Source organism: Anneissia japonica, unplaced genomic scaffold (genome assembly GCF_011630105.1).
Source record: "Anneissia japonica isolate Jap-2015-1 unplaced genomic scaffold, ASM1163010v1 scaffold7731_len1735946_cov199, whole genome shotgun sequence".
Lineage (NCBI taxonomy): Eukaryota > Metazoa > Echinodermata > Crinoidea > Comatulida > Comatulidae > Anneissia > Anneissia japonica.
In genome coordinates, this window is record NW_022758997.1 from 1,540,981 (window position 1) to 1,560,901 (window position 19,921).

Genomic DNA, 19,921 nt, shown 5'->3' on the forward strand with positions numbered 1-19,921 from the left:
TATATATATATATATATATATATATATATATATATATATATATATATATATATATATATATATATATATATATATATATATAATCTTGTTCCATCCGTTTTCATCATTGCCTGATGATAACCTATGGTCGAAAGTAGTACAATGAATATTTTATTTTGAGTCAGCTAGATATATAACTTTATATATATATATACATACATATACATATATATATATTAAAATTTATTTAATATTTCTATTATTGTTCTATTTTTTGCAGTAGGCCTATACAATCGAACATCGAATAGACAATTTTAGAAAAGAAAATAAGCAGTGATTGAGGGAGAGCAATGGCTGATAAAATCACTGAAAATGTTGCCATGTGTTCTGTGTGTCAAGAGAGGTTCCATCCTCTCCAAACACTAGATTGTCAGCACTCATTTTGCGTGAAATGCATTGGAGACTGTGTGAATTCTAAGGAAGGTTTATTGACGTGTCTGACGTGCCGCAAATTTGAGGTAGGTCTACCAGGTAAAGCACTTCGTGGGTCAACTAACAACATGAACGAGAAATGCAGCACTAATGAAGAGGAAGTTAATTACTGCCTTTTGTGTAACGAAAATGTGACTGCACGCTGCATGGACTGTTCAAAATTCTTTTGTACAGAATGTGTTGAAAACCATCAGAAAATACCTTCTTGTCAAAGTCATACTGTGATGACCTTAGAGCAGTATCAGTCAATGAATGCGGAGGAACGCGCTGCAGCTAAACCGCTTATGTGCCCAGAACATTCTGATGTTACTGTCAAGTTTTACTGCGTTGATTGTTCCTTGCCTGTATGTATGGATTGCACTGTCGTCAGTCACAAACAACATGATATTAAGGACCAGAAAACAGTAATTGAAAATTTAAAAAAAGAAGCTAACACAGTTCTGAGTTACTGTTTAGCTAAAGAGATGGAAATGAAGAAGGGATTTGATCAGCATCTTCAGGATACAGAAGCTCAAAATCAGTCTGTGGCCATATGCAAAGAAGATATTGAACGCTTCGCTGAAGAGCTTCATCAGTTGATTGATGATTCTAAACAGCAGGTATTGGATAAGTTGGCCAAACAATCTAAGTCCGCTCTGCAAAATAGTGAGGCTGCAAAAAATGAGAAAGAGGAGAAATTGAGCCAACTGCATGAAGTTTTACAGCATGTTAAGAGATTAGTTCAAGCCCCTTGCTCTATTGCAGATATGACTGATGCCAGTGAAATTCTAAAAAAGGCTAAACAAATGAGTGGTCAGCGAGTATGTGCAGTGGCCAAAGGAAAATCTCAAACGCAGTCTTTCGAAACAACTGCTAAAAGAGGTGCAGATGGTAGCAATTCGGCTATTCCGTTTTGTTTTGAAGAGAGAAAACCCCTTAAAATGTTTCTTTCATCAAAACCTATAGGAACAATTGAATTTAAACAAAACAAGCAACCATGTACGAGCACATCAAAACAATTTAGGGAACGTATTTCGTGTCCGTCCCCGTTGTAACTATTCCAGTAGTCTTTCTCAACGCTTGGCATAAAATAAACCTTCTGGGTGATGGTATTAGGCCTCAAATGCAAGTCACAGTTATAGAACACAATGAATGATCCAGTGGGGGGTGTGGGAAAGCGTCATTATAGTTATGTGCCTTAAAATATGACACTACCTCGTAAGAAAATCAGTTTCGGTGTATTTCTGCTATAGAGTGATCAGTGACATAAACTAAACGAAAAGGTTCCCCAGTGTTCCGTACCGTATGTCACGAGAGGTTGACTCCCAAGTTAACGGCTGTCAGCATTCATTTGCTTTAAGTGCATTACATACTGGATGAATTTGACCAGATAAAGAAACTGCCATGGCTTGGGAGAATAAAATAAATCTGCTGGGTTATAGTCAAATTTCTTCATCAGGCAGTCACCTCGGAGGTAGTGGTGCGCACACAGAAGTGCATTGTCTCGTCTGCACTTTAAAGAACCCAGTACATCCTTCGAGAAGAGTAGGGGATTACCTTGGTGTACTGGTTCATTCGGTCCCCTGTCGTTTAATTGATATGCACGTAGGATAGTGATTATGTTCACTGATTGGCATATCCTTGGCGCTCGTGCCTAAGGAAATGAAATGAAATGAATGAAATTACACTGCTGTTTTGTTCAGACACGATTCCATATGCCAGAGAACTGTTCATTTGGGACGCTATAAAGATTTTTTTTTTTGTGGACCCTGATATTCTACTACCACAAAGAATGTTCGTCAGACGAAACACCTCAAAGGTTCTGTATTTTGTATGCCAAAGATAAAGGGAATTGCGTTAGTGAATGTTTACTTTTCTTTAATTTCCAGGTTCATTCATATTCATATTCATTCATGTTTTATTCATATTGTTCTTGCAGCGCAAGCACTGAATTGACACAATATTGACAATAAACAAATAGGCATATAAAGAGCAGAAAAACATACATAAACTGTAAAGAGAAAATACAAAGTCTAACTGTGAATTAGATCTAAACTAAACAGTAACAGTAAAATTTAAATTTATAACATTTGATCGCAAAAAACAATAAAATTGAGATACACAGGGATGTTGAAATTGAAAGATTTTATCAATATAATAGAGGTGTAAAATTTAGAAAATATTGCACAAGCGACGGGGTATGGATTATTAATTATTGTATGAAGATACTTTAAAATGGAGGCGAAATGTGTTAAAGTTGTAATTAGTTTGTCTATATGGGGTAGAAATTTCGAAAAGAAAAATTGTTGGCTTTATCAGGGAGAAGTCATGTACTGCTCCCTGATTTGATTAGATAAAAAAGATTAAGTGTAATTTTAATCTACAACATAACATTATTATTGAACCATAGGAAATAAAAAAGATAAGATTATTGAGCCAATGCCATTTTATTATTTTTATAATTTGCTACCATGATTAATAAATTGCCTGGGAATCACATATAGTAAACACAGTACGGTAGGCCTACACTTTACCAGGGCTCTACTATGAACCATCTTGTGTGGAATCAACCCAAGTACTTGCTATCAATCACTTTTACCTTGGACCAGACCTGACAAACAAAGATCTCCTAATAATAATAATATATACATTTTTGCCCGGCCCAACAAAAATCAATCGCCACTCACTGTACCTATTGACGATTTCCGGATTGAACTTGATACAGACTACTTGAAATCACAACCCACACTCGAATTCCGAACTAAGCAATGCGCATGCGCAGTTACCAAATAACGTCCGTGAATTATCTACAAAAACAAAGTGAGCATGCGCTTGGAAATGCTAGACAGCCAGTGAGCCTGTTCATTGTGTAAGTGACGTTATCGAGCCATGTTGAGCATGCGCAGCTACCAAAAAGACGTCTCAGGAACCAAAAATAGCAGGTGTGAAGACGTCTCAGGAACCAAATAGCGGCTGCGAAAAGGGTATGAAATAGAAACGGGAAAACTATATGTTATGGATGGAAAATAATGAGAACTCAAGCGGGTCGAAAGCATCTATTTTGGCTATTACAGCCAGTTCATCAGTGTTCGTCAGGGGGAATTTTAATTAAATTATCGCAAAAAAAAAGTATATTAGGCTCTATTGTACCTATGACTATTATTTGCATTGACAATCCCATAAAAAATGACAACTGACGACACAACCTAGGGCCTACTACCAGCCAAGTAGTAGAGCCACATTTAATTCAATTCAATTCAATTCAATATTTATTTGCTACAAAAGACATCAATGTGCTATTATCCGACATACAAAAACATAACACAATCGAATATCAACATTTACTATAGCCAATAAAAATACTCAAAATAAGAATTAAATAACTAATCAATGTGTTCCAAGGAGAGCACGGATAGAGGCATTGTTTGCAGAAGACGGGTCGAGATTTAGAGACGAGCAAAGCTTAAGTGCATATGGGAGAAACGAAGATTTGAAACGTTCGGTTCTACAAGGAAGTGGTAAGAAGGCAGATTGTCGGTGATTCCTAAACGAGATAGAAGTTTGACGTCGAAGCGGGAGAAAATCTGTGAGAATATGATCGTAAGATTGAACAATTCGACAAAATATACACAGAGTGAAATATTTAAATTTAATGTCGAAAAATACGGTGCCTTACGCTGAAGAGGGTTAGAGTTAGGCTAACTATTATCGAGATTTCGTACGGTACCCATGTCTTATCGATCCATTAAAAATAGCCACATACTGGCGGCAGTAGTAGAAAGGCCTAACCAAGCTAGTTGGGGAGGGGAATGAATACAAATAAATAAAATAATATTGAAATTAATATTATTATATTAATATTAATAACAATAATTGTAAAAATGCGGTTTGGCCCCTGGCAGTGGTGTTTATTCTGGTTGTTGAACTTGTAGTCAGCAGGAGTAGGCCTACAAACAGTAACAGACTAGGGTGGATGGCAAAACCAACAAGGGAAAACAACGTAAAAGATTAAGAGATGAGATCGATATTTATTGGGGAAGAGTGAAATGGTGCAACACAGCAAGAGAAAAAGATTTATTTGGCGTCGATATCCTGAAACGTTTGTCCAGCAGTGGACCGACAATAGCTGATGATGAAGCCTCTGAAGGTTATCAACGTGGTCGAGCCTTTCTAGGTGACAACTTAATTAATATGGGATTACAACCTAGACAAACCCAGCCACAGGACAGAATGACCCACCCTTTGATAATTTCTTATTCGTTTTTATCATTTTATTATTTTAACATAAATGTTATTTTTAAAAAAATCTTTAATTCATATACAGTATTATGCATATTGCAGTAAAAAAATTAGGCCTTAACAATAAGTAAGCATAGGGCTATATATATATTGATTTAAAAAATACGATAACAAAATTTACACATAGGAGAAATTTGGAAGTAGCTGTACACAAAAATTGAATAAGCTACAGAATTTTCGGTGTGTGTTTTTTTTTTTTTTTTTATAGGAAATATTTCTTGTTAATCACTTAATGTTCCATGTCTTCTTACAGATCATGGAGCTATACATTGTACATTAAATCTAAACCTCTATCTACCAAACAGCTTGTTACGGAAGTTTAAATCAATAAACCATTAAGTTTTCGCGCAAGACATCAAAAATGCCAAACTAATGAATATTGATGACTAGGCTTAGAACAGGTTATCAGTCAGTACGAAACAGTACTATCAGTTGCCCTAAATATATGCATGCTCTTCTGAGAAAGAAAAAAATCACTGTTCGCCACGTATGTCCTTGGTATTTAACTGAAATCACTAAGGCTAAAACACTCCGCAAACAACTGGAGCGAGGATGGCGGAGAACCAGAACAAAAACTGATAGGAACCTATTTAAGGCTCAACGCCTTGATACGGGGGCCAAACGACACACTACCAGTTCTTTCATACAAAACCATGTTTGTAAGGGACAAATTATGTTTTGTAATATACGAAAGTTATTCTGTCTTTACAACACATATTTTGTAAAAGACAAAACCATGTTTGTCTGTACAAAACATGTTTGTAATAGAAAAACCCATGTTTGTCTGTACAACATGTTTTGTAAAAGACAAAACCATGTTTGTCTGTACAAAACGTGTTTTGTAACAGACAAAACCATGTTCGTCTGTACAAAACGTGTTTTGCAAAATCCAAAACCATGTTTGTATGTACAAAACATGTTTTGTAATGACAAAACCATGTTTGTCTATACAAAACATGTTTTGTAATAGACAAAACATGTTTTGTAAAGACAAAACCATGTTTGTCTGTACAAACCATGTTTGTTAATTGTAACATAGTACCCTATAGTTGCATAGCACCTAAGGCGTTCACCCCTCTTGTTCCCCAGAGCATACCTGTCGTAGTGTTGCAATCTGTGACTAACTGTATGTACATTCCTGAGGTTGTATTTTCCTACTACTCCTCCAGGAAGTTGCCACTTTACTACAGTAAAGCATGTTCCCAAATTATGATGACCATACTAATTAAATAAGTTATCAATCCCTGTTTCCTGTCTTTATGTATATATGTACCTGTGTTTAGTTAGGAAATCAGTTCGTATTGATTTTAGAGACAATTACATCAGTCCTAATCAGTGTACTCCTCAACATTGTTTTTATATTGAAGTATATTTGCAACTATTTTACTTTTGTCTCCTGCTACCTTATTACATTGCCTTGGCTCTCGACACGCTACCGATATATGGTGGCTAGCGGTGGCTCTAAGCTATAAGCACCTAAGACCATACTATATTTCTTTTTACAAGAAGTGAACTTTGATTCTGAAGTTTGAAGAACAGAGCGCTTCACACAAGAATATAGGGTGAGTAACCATGATCTCAACTAATTCTCATACAGTTATAAATGGATTTGCATTTTCAATTTTATGTTCATTTGTTCACAGTAAGTTTGTTAAGTTTTAAACTTCCTTTAATCGTTAGTATGGCGACTAAACGACAAACCAGATCGCAAACCAAGAGACGCTGATGATACCCTTACTGTCCATTCCTTAGGCTTATTTGACAATTCCCAAGGTATAACTTCGGAACATACTATGACTATGAGAGTCCGATCATGACTAGTAATTCTAAACTTGACCAAATACACTCCCAGATTGAACTAGAAAGCATGAAGATTAGAACTAAAGAACTAGAGCTGGAACTAATAAATTCAGGTCAACAGCCTTAGTCTTACCCTCGACATTTAGACACACCAATATCCCCATCAATAAAATTCCTACAATTAATGAAAGTGATGACATTGATACATATTTAACATGTTTTGAGAGGATTGCACATCAATGTCTGATCCCTAACGAACAGTTTGTCCTTTACCTTCTAATAAAGCTTACAGCAAAAGCTAGAGAGGCGTACAGTGATATGTACAGAACCCTTTACTTATGCTGATCTAAAATCAGCAATCCTCCTCAAGTATCATCTGACAACCGATTCATATAAACGCCAATTTAAGCAAACCCCAAAACCACTTACTATGCCCGCTAAAGAGTGGGTAGGTAAATAAGATCGCGATATGAAGAGGTGACTTTTGTCAGCCAAAGTAAATTTGGACGATCCTAAAGAAATTTTAGATTTCTCCCTACTTGACCAAGCTCTTACTAATTTGCCTTATCCCCTGTTGTCATTGGTCAAAGATAAAGAACCAAAAACGTCCCAAGAAGTTGCTAGGATTACGGACAACGTTATCGAAATTAAAGGCAGGTCTTGGATTGAAACCGTATCAAATCTCAGCCAAAACAATTTTCCCCACCGCCTAACACCCGACCACCCTCCCCCCTTCATCTAGTGCTAGACCATCACCAATATTTAATACCCCACCCAGAGACGCCCCTAAACCATTGATGCCCCATCCCCCTCCCTTTTTACAACCCATTACAGCCCCAGCAACGTCCCCCGTACCCGATCTTAGACAGGCCCTCGCAATCAGACATGTTACCGTTGCCACGAGGTAGGTCACTTTAGTAGAGATTGCCCACTAAATTATGCAGAGAAACGCCAATCCTCACTCCCAACAAATCAATGAATATTTATGTCCAAGAATAATAATACATGTTGCTTTACTACTAGAGAATTTAACAATAACACATGGTTACTCCCCGGCACAATTAATGGCCAAAAGGCAACCATTCTTTTAGAGACACCGGTTCTTCCCAAAGTGTAGTTAAAAGTACATTTGTCCGATCATGCGATTATATGAATGAGACTGCAACACTAGGGGTATCACTGGTAAATCCGTATCCTTCACAGCGGTAGAAATATATGTAGAATGCAACGCTTATAACGGTAAAACGGTAAATTAAAAGCAGTTGTAAGCAAAGATACTCCCAAGGATTTGTTGCTCGGTAATGAGGTTATAAAAGGTAACCCCTATGATGTTAAATGGTCCTCAGGCACGCGACATTGAAAAGCAGGAAGCACTTCAGTTAGCTGCGGCCCTTAACGTTAAACCATCCCCTGTAACTACGCCCCAAAAACAACGTCAACAATGTAAACTTAACCCACACGTTGAAGACAAAGCAGTTGCGAAGAAAGATGAAAACACAATAAATGATTACACAATTGACACTACACCAGAAACACTTGCAAAGACACAGAGAGACGACAATACACCAGCAGGTCAAATTGATTCACACCATGTATGTTTCCATCTAAAGAATGATATTTTATTTAGAAAATGGTCCTCCATTAAGGGCGATAAAACTTTGCCAGCCCACGACCAAATAGTACTACCCCCAAAATATCGCCCTAACATACTTTCCCTTGCCAATGATAGTCCCACTGCTGGACACCTTGGAGTAAATAAAACCAGGGAACAATAAAATTACAAAAATGTCACTGTTCGTTATGTTTGTAGGGGACAGATATGGTTTTGTCTCTTACAAAACACGTTTTGTAAAAGACAAACATGGTTTTTTCTTTTACAACTCATTTTTTGTAAAAGACAAAACATGTTCAGTATATCATCTAAAATACTGGATGCCATGAGGACTGGTCAAAATGACAGAGCACTAATGAATGAATGAGGCCTAGTTGTTTTTTTTTCTCTTTTGTGGGTATCTCCCACCTTTATTTCCATTCTTCACATTTTCTTCACAAAATATAGGCATACAAAAAATGACCACGTGATTTTTATTCATTACAATGCAAATATCTTTTTTTTCCCAAGTTTTAATATTTTTTTAACCAGGACTAGTCAGAAGGTTTGCTATTCATAAGGTTCATTTATTTCTAATGTTCGTTATTCATAACATTAGCTTACCCTATACCAGAGGTTCGTTATTCATAATGAAGAAAAGGGTTCGCTATGCATAAAAAATAAGGACCACCCTTCATAAGGTTCGCTAATCATAAGCAAGAAAAGTGGTCGCTTTTCATAATTTATTAAAGGGACCACAAGGCATAAGGTTCGCTAGTCATAAAGTTCGCTACTCATAATATAGGTAAAGGACCGTTATCCATTTGCTAAAAGCAACAATCGGAGGCTCCGAAAATAGTCTTTTCATATCCTCTGATTTGTGTAGGGTCGGCATATGTTTCCTAATTATGTGAGACGCATTAGAGAGTCTTGGATCATAAGTGAGAACAAGGGAAACCATGTTCATTTGTTTCCTTTTATTATATTTAAGGAGGTCACGTCTGGGCTTTTGTTTACCTTTATTTATAGATTCTATTACCATATTCTTTTTGTAATTTCTGTTAATTAAGCCAATTAAAGACAAAAAATGAGAGGTTCAACAGTAGCCAAAAAAAAAGAATGTTTTGTATTATCTGTCATATTTTATTTCCTAAATATATATATACACAAATATACAAAACCTGTCTCTTATACACATCTAGATGTGTATAAGAGACAGCAATTACACAGACATGCTTCGGAAAACCAATTTCCCTCATCAGTGCGAATCTAGGGCGTTAGGTTCACGTTATTTATAACTACTTTCACCGTGTATGTAAATTACATGACACACTTATCCTAACAGCTGACAAAACAGAGTATTCAAAACTTTAGAAAGCTAAATAGAAAGCGTGATATTTAGGTGCGTCAATTGTTTGTTGGTGATCCGCGTCACCAGCGGATCACCTCTTATCTTGTTATTCTTCTTTCTTTCTCCCCTTTTCTGTTCGCACGATATCTCAAAATTGCCGCGAGCTACGAACATTACCGCGAGCTACGAACATTTGGGTTGGCCTGGAATAGTCACAGTAAGATTTTAAACGTGCTCAGTCTTGCGTGACGGTATCTACGCGCAATTTTGCTTTCTTACATTATCGACCATATCATCCTACATTGTAATTTCTCAATCATATTTAGTGGGCATGAACTTCAGGTCAAGGTTAAATGTCAAGTACAGAAATATGTGGCGTGCGCGTCATAACGCGTGCGTCAAAATTTTAAAACGCTCAAAATCACTTTTTGACTAAATTAGAGCACGTTTCAGGCCATTTTGAGCATTTCAAAATTTGACATTTTTCACTACGCGCACGCATTGTGACGCGCGCAGCTCGTACGGAAGCTAGAAATTACGTTTTCTTTAGATATTTTGGGTTCCTGACATGGTTTTCACAAATTTCTATTCCTTTCAGTCATCTTATGGCCAATAGCAATGCTGTACGTGCGCATCAAACATAGGGATCTTTGCGCGCGTTTGTGCCGACATACAGTAAAAATATGCTAAACTCAGGCCTATTTTTAATCAGTTATAACTCGTTAGGATGACCCCCAATTTTTATTACATATTCTGAAAGCACATTATGCATGATCGGACATTGTGACGTCATCATATTGCCATCTGAATTCAAAAAACTGAATTTTTATAAATGACGTCATTATTTTTCTACTCTTTTGAACATATCTTGCTAATTCTTGATAGATTGTCTTCCACCTGAGAGTATGTTATAACTGAGAAAATTCTCTTTCGGAAGTGTCCCCTTATTTTTCATTTTGATTTTGATGACGTCATAATAGTCGAAAAGAATGAATTTTTGGAGCCTTCTCGTCTCTCTTAAAATTTATCTAAAAATCATTGACGACAGAGGGCGGCAGACTGTATTTCGACGCTATCAGACTGATATATAGTACATAAGGGAAAATTTGTTTGGCATTACCAACCAACAGGTGTTTTTAAGTTACACTTGACAAGGTTCAATTTCGTGTCCCATTACCGCCCACGCGCACGTGAGTGTACGGTGAAATTTGGAAATTCTCAATATCACTTTTCATATAATTTAAATCGTGTTTCAGGTCATTTTCAGCATCCCAAAACTTTCCATAATTTACGCACCGTACGCTCATTTCCACGCGCACTGCACGTACAGAAGCTGGAAATTACGTTTTGTTACATATTTTGGGTTCCTGACACTGTATTCATATCAGGGGCCACATTTATCAAACTAGAAATAAGCTTAAATTCGTCTTTGCGAAGTCAAATTTATCCATATTGCTTAAAATTAGAAAGTCGATTGTACGTTGGCACCATCTAAGACGATTTGTAAGCCAAGATTTTGTAATAAATCAGCTTAAGATATTTATTAGGGACATCTTAACTTTTTTTGACTTAAGACATTTGCTAAGCTGACATTGATAAATCCAGGGCGAGGAGTAAACTTTTTGTGCCATTAACATGCGCACAGGCGCCAAGACGTCCGCGTACGCAAGTGAAAATCTTCTCAAATGTTTAAAATTATACTTTTAAAAAACCAACTAGAGCATATTTTAGGCCATTTTGAGCATTTAAAAACATTTCAATCCGCTCCGCTCGCGCTTCCTGAGGGTCAAAGTGCGGCGGATCACCAAACTCATCCTCAGTGACAAATCTAGTTGGTGATCCGCTTCACGAGACTAGTTGAATTTGTTGACATTTTCCACTGCGCGCGTGCATTTTTACGTGCGCAGCACGTACGTAAGCTAGAAATTACGTATTTCTTAAACATATTTTGGGTTCATGACATTGTTTTTACAAATTTCCATTCTTTTTAATAATCTTATGGCTAATAGCAATGCCGTACGCGTGCATCAAACATAAGGATCTTTGCGCAGGTTTATGCCGATATACAGTGCAAATATGCCAAAATCAGGCATATTTTTAATCAGTTATAGCTGAATTTTTATTTATGACGTCATATTTTTCTACTCATTTGAACGTATCTCGCTTATTCTTGATCGATCGTCTTCCACCACCTGTGAGTATGTTATAGCTAAGACTATTCTCTTTCGGAAGTGTCCCTTTATTTTTCATTTTGATGACGTCATCATGGTAAAAAAAGAATGAATTTCTGGAGCCCTTTTATCTCTCTTAAAAATGTAAAATACCACAACAGAGGGCGGCAGACTGTATTTTAACGCTATCAGACTGCTGATATATAGTTCATAAAAAGGGAAAATTCGTGTGGCATTACCAACTAACAGACAGTTTTAAAAACAATTGACAAGTTTTAATTTCGTGTGCCATTACCGTCCACGCGCAGACAGTGACGTGCGCGTGCGTTAAAATTTGAAAATTCTCAATATCACTTTTCAGATAATTTAAAGCACGATTTACGCGCCGTACTGAAACTGGAAATTATGTTTTGTTACATATTTTGTGTTTCTGACATTGTATTTCTATCAGGAGTCAACTTTTTGTGCCATTACCGTGCTCACTGGCGTCAAGACTTGCGTGTACGCATGCGTAAATCATTAAAAATGCTCAAAATTACTCTTTTTAAAAAACTACTTACAGCATATTTTAGCATATAAAACTTTTCAATCAGCACCACGCGAGCTTCATGAGTCCCCAGTGACGAGTTCAAATCTAGTTTGGGGAAGGTTTTTCCCGATTCACATACAAAGCTTCTTTTAGTTTCAGTTGATAGAGTGTATTCGCAGAGTCTAGAACAGTGAAGCAACTTTCATCAGAAAGTTGTCGACAGGATCCCGAGCTCTGCAAATGTTGAAAAATATAAGAGGCCCTGTCACGGACCAAATGTTCACGGACTCGTGTCGATAAATGTCGGCGGGTTTCGCCAATATAAACGGAATTCCATCCGACACAAACACATTTATAAACAGCACGAGAACGGAACAAGTCCGGGACAGGGTCTTATATATATACATATATATACATATACATATATATATATATATATACATACACTATATACACATATTTATATACATATATACCAGTTTAATGTATAGCAATAAGCAGTACTAGTATAATAATGATAATGACCAAAAAAAAAAGAATGTTTTGTATTATCTGTCATATTTTATTTCCTAAATATATATATACACAAATATACAAAACAGAGCACAACTTAAACTACATACTGTTTAAAGCAAAAGGGAATAACACACTCTAATTATTATATTAAGTAAACAATCGGCTATTTTGGTAACTCTGAGAGCACTGGAAATTTTAATAAGAGCAGCAGCAGGAACAATGGTAAGCAATAACAAAAATAAAATGAGTATAGTAATAACAGTAGCAAATAATCTATAATAAATGTACATTTTTGTTTGCATATTTACAACTGCAATATAAAAAAAAGTATAATGTAGGCCAAAAATTTTATTATATTGTTTTTAAGTAAAATTTGTATTATTTACAGACATTATCTTGTTTCAATCAAAATTTCACATTTAATGAGTCCATTTTTTTGTTTTATATCTAAACATACAGAATATAACGTAAACAAGAAACACAGGTGAAACCCCATCACCACCCCCCCCCCCACTCCAAAAAAGTGGGAGAACATAAACAGACATGTGTGATATAAAGTAATTAAAAGTACCAAAGAATGTAAGGCAAACAATAATATATGCATAGCTACAGAAGGATGTAAACAACAACAAAACCACATAGAACTGCATGAAAAAGTGGCAATGTTTGTAAAGCACCATTATTATATTATATTACATTTGTAATTACTGTACTGAAACAAGTCATAAGAAACACAGCAGTAGATCAAGGATGTTGACAACTGACAAGGGGAGAAATATAAAAGAAATATTTTGCGAATGTGGATAGATTGGTTGGTAAAATTGTTATTGAATTTTTAGGTCATAGTTCAAATACAATGATTATGTACAAATCTTTCAATTCTAACAATTAGGGATACATTTTTGGTCATGAAATTTGATTGGTCCATTGTCAATTTAATATTACGAAATGACAGAATCTCTTATACACATCTAGATGTGTATAAGAGACAGATATATATATATAGATGGTACCAATAGTTGGAGATATCAGTTTGCTCCAACTATCATATTTTATTTACTTTAATACAATGATATTTCATTTATATAGAATTTGCAAACATGATACCACTGACAAAGATTAAAAAATAGATCTTTAAAAAATAAGTCTTTATAAGTTCTCAAATTCATTGACTCTATTCTTTGTATCTCCACTCCTACCAGATATTCTGCGATATTTCTCACGGCTGTTACGACGAGTGGTTCCTTTGTGCAACACATCCTCCTGCGTAAGTTTATCATTGTCTTGTGTACTTTCCAATTCTGAACCAAGTTGCTATAGTTAAAAGGGACAGATAAGGTTTGTTTATATATAGTATCTGAATTCAATGTTGATAATGATAATGTAATAAATAACAATGGATAAATAATATTACTCATAATAATTATTAGTATTATTGTTTCAATAATTTATATTTGACAACAGCAATCATCAGACATAATGATAAAACAAAAACATGAAATACTACAATTTTGTGAAATGTAATGGTAAATGGAAATGGTAATAGCATGGTGCAATAGTAATGACAACTGTGTTGGTGTATGGTAATGGCCATGGCAACTGTAATGTAATGGTAGTCGTAATGGCAATAGTTATGGCAATGGCAATGTCACTTACCATTGCCTATGTAATGTAATGGTAATGTCAATGGCAACTGTAATGTAATGGTAGTCGTAATGGCAATAGTTATGGCAATGGCAATACCATTGCCACTGTAATGTAATGGCAATGACAACTGCAGTGTAATGGTAGTGGTAATGGCAATAGTTATAGCAATGCAATGGCACTTACCATTGCCACTTTAATGCAATGGTAATGGAAATGGCAACTGTAATTATAATGGTATGATGATAGCAATGGCATGATAATGACAATAATGATAACAATGATAATAAGAAACAACAATAACAACAGCAATAATAATAACAAATTATATAATAATAAAACATAATATTAATAATAATAAATGTTGAAACTAAATTTCTATTGAAAATGTCAGACTATTTCCTGTTCACTTATTTCGTTGAAAATAATGTCAATCATATAATTTGCAAAAAATCATATTGATATAAATTGTAATAAAAATAATTCTTTAAATTGATTACCAGCAAAAAATCTATGCAAAGTGTGTTTGGGTGTTTGTGGATGTGTGTGTTGTTTTTACTTTGTCTGTTTTTTGCTTCCTTTTTCTTATTTTATTTTTATTTTTTTTATTTTATTTTTTTTTTTTAGTATTTTAATGTTTGCTGTTTTAAATTTTATGACTAAATTGATAGATTGGCTATATTTCTACATGTATTTTATATTTTTGTATTTAAGTGGGCCCCTGAACATCAGATTTATCCTGTAAGGGTCGCCCTCTCAAAATATGGTTTTAAATAAATAAATAAATAAATAAAATAAATGAGTTAATTATTATTTATTAATTTTCACATTAATATCTGTGATCAGGGTATTGCATATAGACAATATAATGTCCTGTTTTACAACACAACCATTTTTTAAGCCTTTGTAAAGATAGATTGATAAGGGCCAAGGTCAGCTGACCTCTCTGGTTTTAAGACAGACTGATTAAACATTTTCAGAGAAATTTTTTTTGCAGGAAATATGCTAGAAACTGTGGAGATAGAACTGAGTTAAAGGTGTTTGATTAATAGTATGTCTAGTCTTGAGTATTTTTAGTATGTTTGCACAGCATTCTACCGTACGTGAATACTGAATATATTGGATAAAGGTTTGACCTTTAAAGAAAAACTGCGTCATGAAAAAATATATGAAATGTGGTTAACCATACAAACAGAACATAATGCAAATGATTTGGCCAATCGACAAGAGTCTAAAATAAATACAGTAAGCCTATGTTAGGGAAGGGTCACCAATAGAATTAAAGAAACATTCAAAAACCAGTATCTATTCAGTATTTAATTAATTTATTTATTATACAGTTATATAATTTATCAATTTTCACAAAAGTTTGCGATGCGTGGACTACCTAAAACATATGGGTGTTTATCGTCATGTTTACTATGAAAACAAAGGCTTGGGCAGGTTTCAGTCTTTATCAATATGCTATTGCTGCCCAGAATATTCCATAATACGTTTGCCTCATTGTCTGCATAAGTATATGAACTTAGCTTAGCCAAAGCCCTAGATCATAGATGTGAAAATTTGTATATCCTGGAGAAATCAAGGAGAAATTTTTAATTCCTGGAAAAAATGTGAAGTTTCTTGGAGACCCGAAGATGAAACAAAATTCCTGGAGACTTGAGAGCTCTGAGAGCATACATTGTACACACAGTGGCTAATCCAGCTGGGGGGGGGGGTCCACCATGAGGGTTTGTGAATGTTAGCAGGTGCATGGGTGGTTTCATCCTGGGGGTGCCAAAATTGGGAATGCAGAACTGAGGGGTGTGAAAATAGAGCATGTGAAACTAAATCCGTATTCCAATGAAAAAAAGTGGACATTTTTAGTATGGATTGAATTTATTTGGATAAATAAACCAAGGATAGCCCACGAAACTCTAAAAGATGACATAATTCCAGTGGGGTCCTTCTGATTGGGCAGATCTCAATTGTTCAGCACACACACAGTGGCTACCACCAAATTAGCCGACTGAGGTAAGCTGCTCTCACAACTCACTTAGTGGAACTAATTTGCTTCAATGGGAGGGGGGAAGGAGTGTGTATCAGTGGTGGTGCCAGAGGGGAGCTGGGGGCTATAGCCCACCGTCGGGGAAGCATAGCCCCCCCCCACATTGGGGAAGACAAGTAAATTTTGTTGGGAATAACAGATAAAAAAAATATTTACATGTAATGTTCGTTTAGCCACCGCATTGTTTTTATTAAACTATTTGTGTCATTATTAATTATTATTATTATTAATAATAACAATAATAATAATAATAAAAATAATAATAATAATAATAATATTAACAATAATAATAATAATAATAGTTCAATGAGACTAATTAAATAACTAATTATGACAAATGCTAATTTGAATAGCCTCATGATGCTTGAAATACATCGTGATTGGTGAAGCAACCTCGACCATGACAGCGTGGTTGACAGATTTCATGCAAAATTTACAAAATATAGAATTTCACTTTCAAGAATGAGGATTTGAAAATAAATTAGATGGTTACATTGCATACGCTTTGTTTCTTGTTTTATTCAGAATGTTTTGGTTTTGGAAGCTGATTTCGACATTAGAAAACATAGCCCACATGAAGTCATATTATAGTAACTCGATGCCTATCAAAATAAGTAATAAAAATTTGCCAAAATTCGTCAAATATCTGTGGCTTCCAGGGGGCTTCGCCCCCAGAACCCCCACCCAAGTGAGACTCAATTTGCTCCACTAGCTCCCCCTCCCTCCACCGGGGCATTTATCCCCTCCGTCAGGCAGGTCCTGGCACCATCACTGGTGTGTATTCCCTCCCCCAGCCTACACCCATGGTTACCTCTATGCTGCTCGGTTGCAACTTACTTGTAGTTTTTCTTGAAAGCGTTTAGTCTTCTCCTCTGCTTTAACTCTTTCTTCTTCACTGATATTCGTCTTAACTTCCTCTGTTCTCATTGTAAGTTTCTCCATCAGTGAAAGCTGAAAGCCGTTCTATCAATTACTTCACAAAGGCTGTTGGCTGGGAAGGTCCCAATACTATACGTTGTAGTATTCCAATAACTATGAGGATATAATAAACCAAAATATTACTGAATTGTATGGGGGGAGGGGGGTGCTATGGAAGGCAATCACCGCCAAAAATACAATTTTAGACAATAAACGTGCTTTCTCAAACAAACAACGTAAATTTACAAATAAACAATGTATTTTTAAAAATAAACAACATACTTTTACTAACAAAGAACGTTCTTTTTAAAACAAACAACGTATATTGCCAAACGATGTATTTTCTCAAACGAAGAACGTACATTGTGAAACGAAGAATGTTCCATGGCATACCCAGTTGAAATATTGGACGATTCCGTGGTTCATTTGGCATTTTACATCGTTTGGGAAAGTACGTTGTTAGTTTGGCAATGTACATTGTTTGGCATGGAACGTTCTTCGTTTCACAATGTACGTTCTTCGTTTGAGAAAATACATCGTTTGGCAATATACATTGTTTGTTTTAAAAAAAATGTTCTTTGTAAAAGTATGTTGTTTATTTTTAAAAATACATTGTTTATTTGTAAATGTACGTTGTTTGTTTGAGAAAGCACGTTTATTGTCTAAAATTGTATTTTTGGCGGTGATTGCCTTCCATAGGGGCCTTAATATTTGTATAACTCAAAATTGTGTAGCTTGTCACTGACAATGGCAAATTTCAATCTGGGACAATTTGTAACTGAACATTTCGCAACCTGTAGACATCCTGGGTTTTGAAATTACAACTAAAATAATGTTTGCTTTACAAAACATTTTGCGGATATAAAGGGGGCCCATAAGGGCCACACGCACCTCATTCCCAATATTTTTGTAAAAAAAAAAATGTTAATGTAAAGGGTATCAGAAAATGACCATGCTGAATATTAAAAATCTATTAATAAATACAACATCAAATTAACGACAGTGCTAGTTGATGCCGAGGGATTCTCCCCCTTACATGATCCTCATGAACATATGGGTCTCAGCCCTTTCTTAACAGTCTAGCTGGATGGATCCGCCCCCGAGATTGGATGGGAATAAAAAAATCAATTATTTCACAAATCAAAGCAAAATTTATTCAATCCTACAAACCAATGTTACATTTAAATAGAACATTTTAATCGTTTTAAATCAAAAGTTTCACTAGACAATAACAGGCAAGTCGATAATGTACGAGACCACGTATCAACTCAAATAAAGGAATTGCATTGTTACCAATACCGAATTGATATAACATTATACCAGTCCATCTTTCTCATACCGAAGCTTGTTTGAATTATGAAACATATTGATGATTAATACAGTTATGAAAAAGGCCCCTACAACAATGCAATATTGCATTACCACGTACGTACCGTAGTAGTGTTGTTAACTATACCACCAGGCTTAATATTAATAATAAAAATAGGAATGTCCTTGACAGACGACTATAAACAACACATTGCTTTTCTTACCCGTACGGACGGTCTTGATATTCAATTATTTGATATTAAAATGTGTTGACCAGGAATCGCCATCCATCATCATTGCTAAGTACTTCTTTATCCGACAGTCGAAGAATGTGAGCGCCTACCCCTCGCTGTGGCGACAATAACAACTCCACCACCAGCTAGCACTGACATTGGCCATATTCGACTGGTCGTTCTTCGTTAAATCACGCTCACCTGCGTAGCGGTAAAACCCCTATTCAACGAAGACGAAAGTCGAATAGAAAACTTGTAATACTCGACAAAACAAAATGGCTCTATAGTTACCGCGATACACGTTGCGTAATCAAGATTGCTTCAACTTGTGGTAGTATCGGTTTTTCGTAAAAAAGATATTTTCATCCAGTTTTTGAATTCTGTTAGCCTACAAATATTTTTTGACTCCATGTGGGTAAATATTATAATTTTTATTTTATGAAATTTAATCTAAGTTATTAACGCAATTGTTGTTTATATACTCACCAATCGGCCATGTTTGGATAACTCAACGCTGATTAACACACTCTGGTTTAAGTTAATTTTAGTTGTCAACGAAGTCTATTTAACGTACCAGTCCGAATGAAAATATACTCAACGAAAATTCGTACTCAACGAAATGAACCAGTCGAATAAGCCCATTGTGCGTTCGTTGCAAGGCAGGTCAGCGGCGAGTTCACATAAAAATAAAATGCATAACAATAACAGAGTTAAATGCTGAAATGTTGTAGACATAGGCTATGTAAACGGCACTTTCGCCTTTTATTTGCGTAGACAATTCACTAAACCGAAATTATTCTAGAGGGTTGTGGATAGAGAACTCGGGCCTACATTTTTATGTAGTTTTAATACTTAACTTAAGTAGTAGTAGTAAGGCACAATAAAAAAAAAAATTATTAGTTTATCACCCTCGCGCGCACGCCTTCTATGGTACTGGAAAAAAAAATAGAAAAACATTTTAGTTAAAAAAAATAATAATAATAATTTTTTTTTTAAATGTTATTTATTTTTTTCATTAATTTTATTAAATAGTTAGTAGATATTGTTTGAATTATCTAAATCAT

At 35.2% G+C, this 19,921-nt stretch overlaps 2 protein-coding genes across 2 annotated transcripts; one reads left to right on the forward strand and one right to left on the reverse strand.

The window, feature by feature from the left end:
• The first annotated feature begins 269 nt into the window (after positions 1 to 269).
• Positions 270 to 2,863, forward strand: LOC117125537 (E3 ubiquitin-protein ligase TRIM33-like). Its single transcript, XM_033272060.1, has one exon. It carries the CDS (start codon positions 330 to 332, stop codon positions 1,503 to 1,505), a length of 1,176 nt encoding a protein of 391 aa, XP_033127951.1. The 5' UTR covers positions 270 to 329; the 3' UTR covers positions 1,506 to 2,863.
• Positions 2,864 to 13,718: 10,855 nt separating this feature from the next.
• LOC117125524 (radixin-like) lies at positions 13,719 to 19,011 on the reverse strand. The gene is made up of 3 exons (XM_033272036.1): positions 18,849 to 19,011; positions 17,236 to 17,430; positions 13,719 to 14,021 (listed from the first exon to the last, which is right to left on the reverse strand). Exons 2-3 carry the CDS (start codon positions 17,338 to 17,340, stop codon positions 13,857 to 13,859), a joined length of 270 nt encoding a protein of 89 aa, XP_033127927.1. The 5' UTR covers positions 17,341 to 17,430; positions 18,849 to 19,011; the 3' UTR covers positions 13,719 to 13,856.
• Positions 19,012 to 19,921: the final 910 nt, after the last annotated feature.

Coding starts and splice junctions, on each gene's coding strand:
- LOC117125537 (XM_033272060.1), top strand. CDS start 330: ATGGCTGATAAAATCACTGAAAATGTTGCCATGTGTTCTGTGTGTCAA.
- LOC117125524 (XM_033272036.1), bottom strand. CDS start 17,340: ATGGAGAAACTTACAATGAGAACAGAGGAAGTTAAGACGAATATCAGT. Junction 14,022..17,235: donor GCTTTCAAGAAAAACTACAA/GTAAGTTGCAAC, acceptor TTTTAACTATAG/CAACTTGGTTCAGAATTGGA.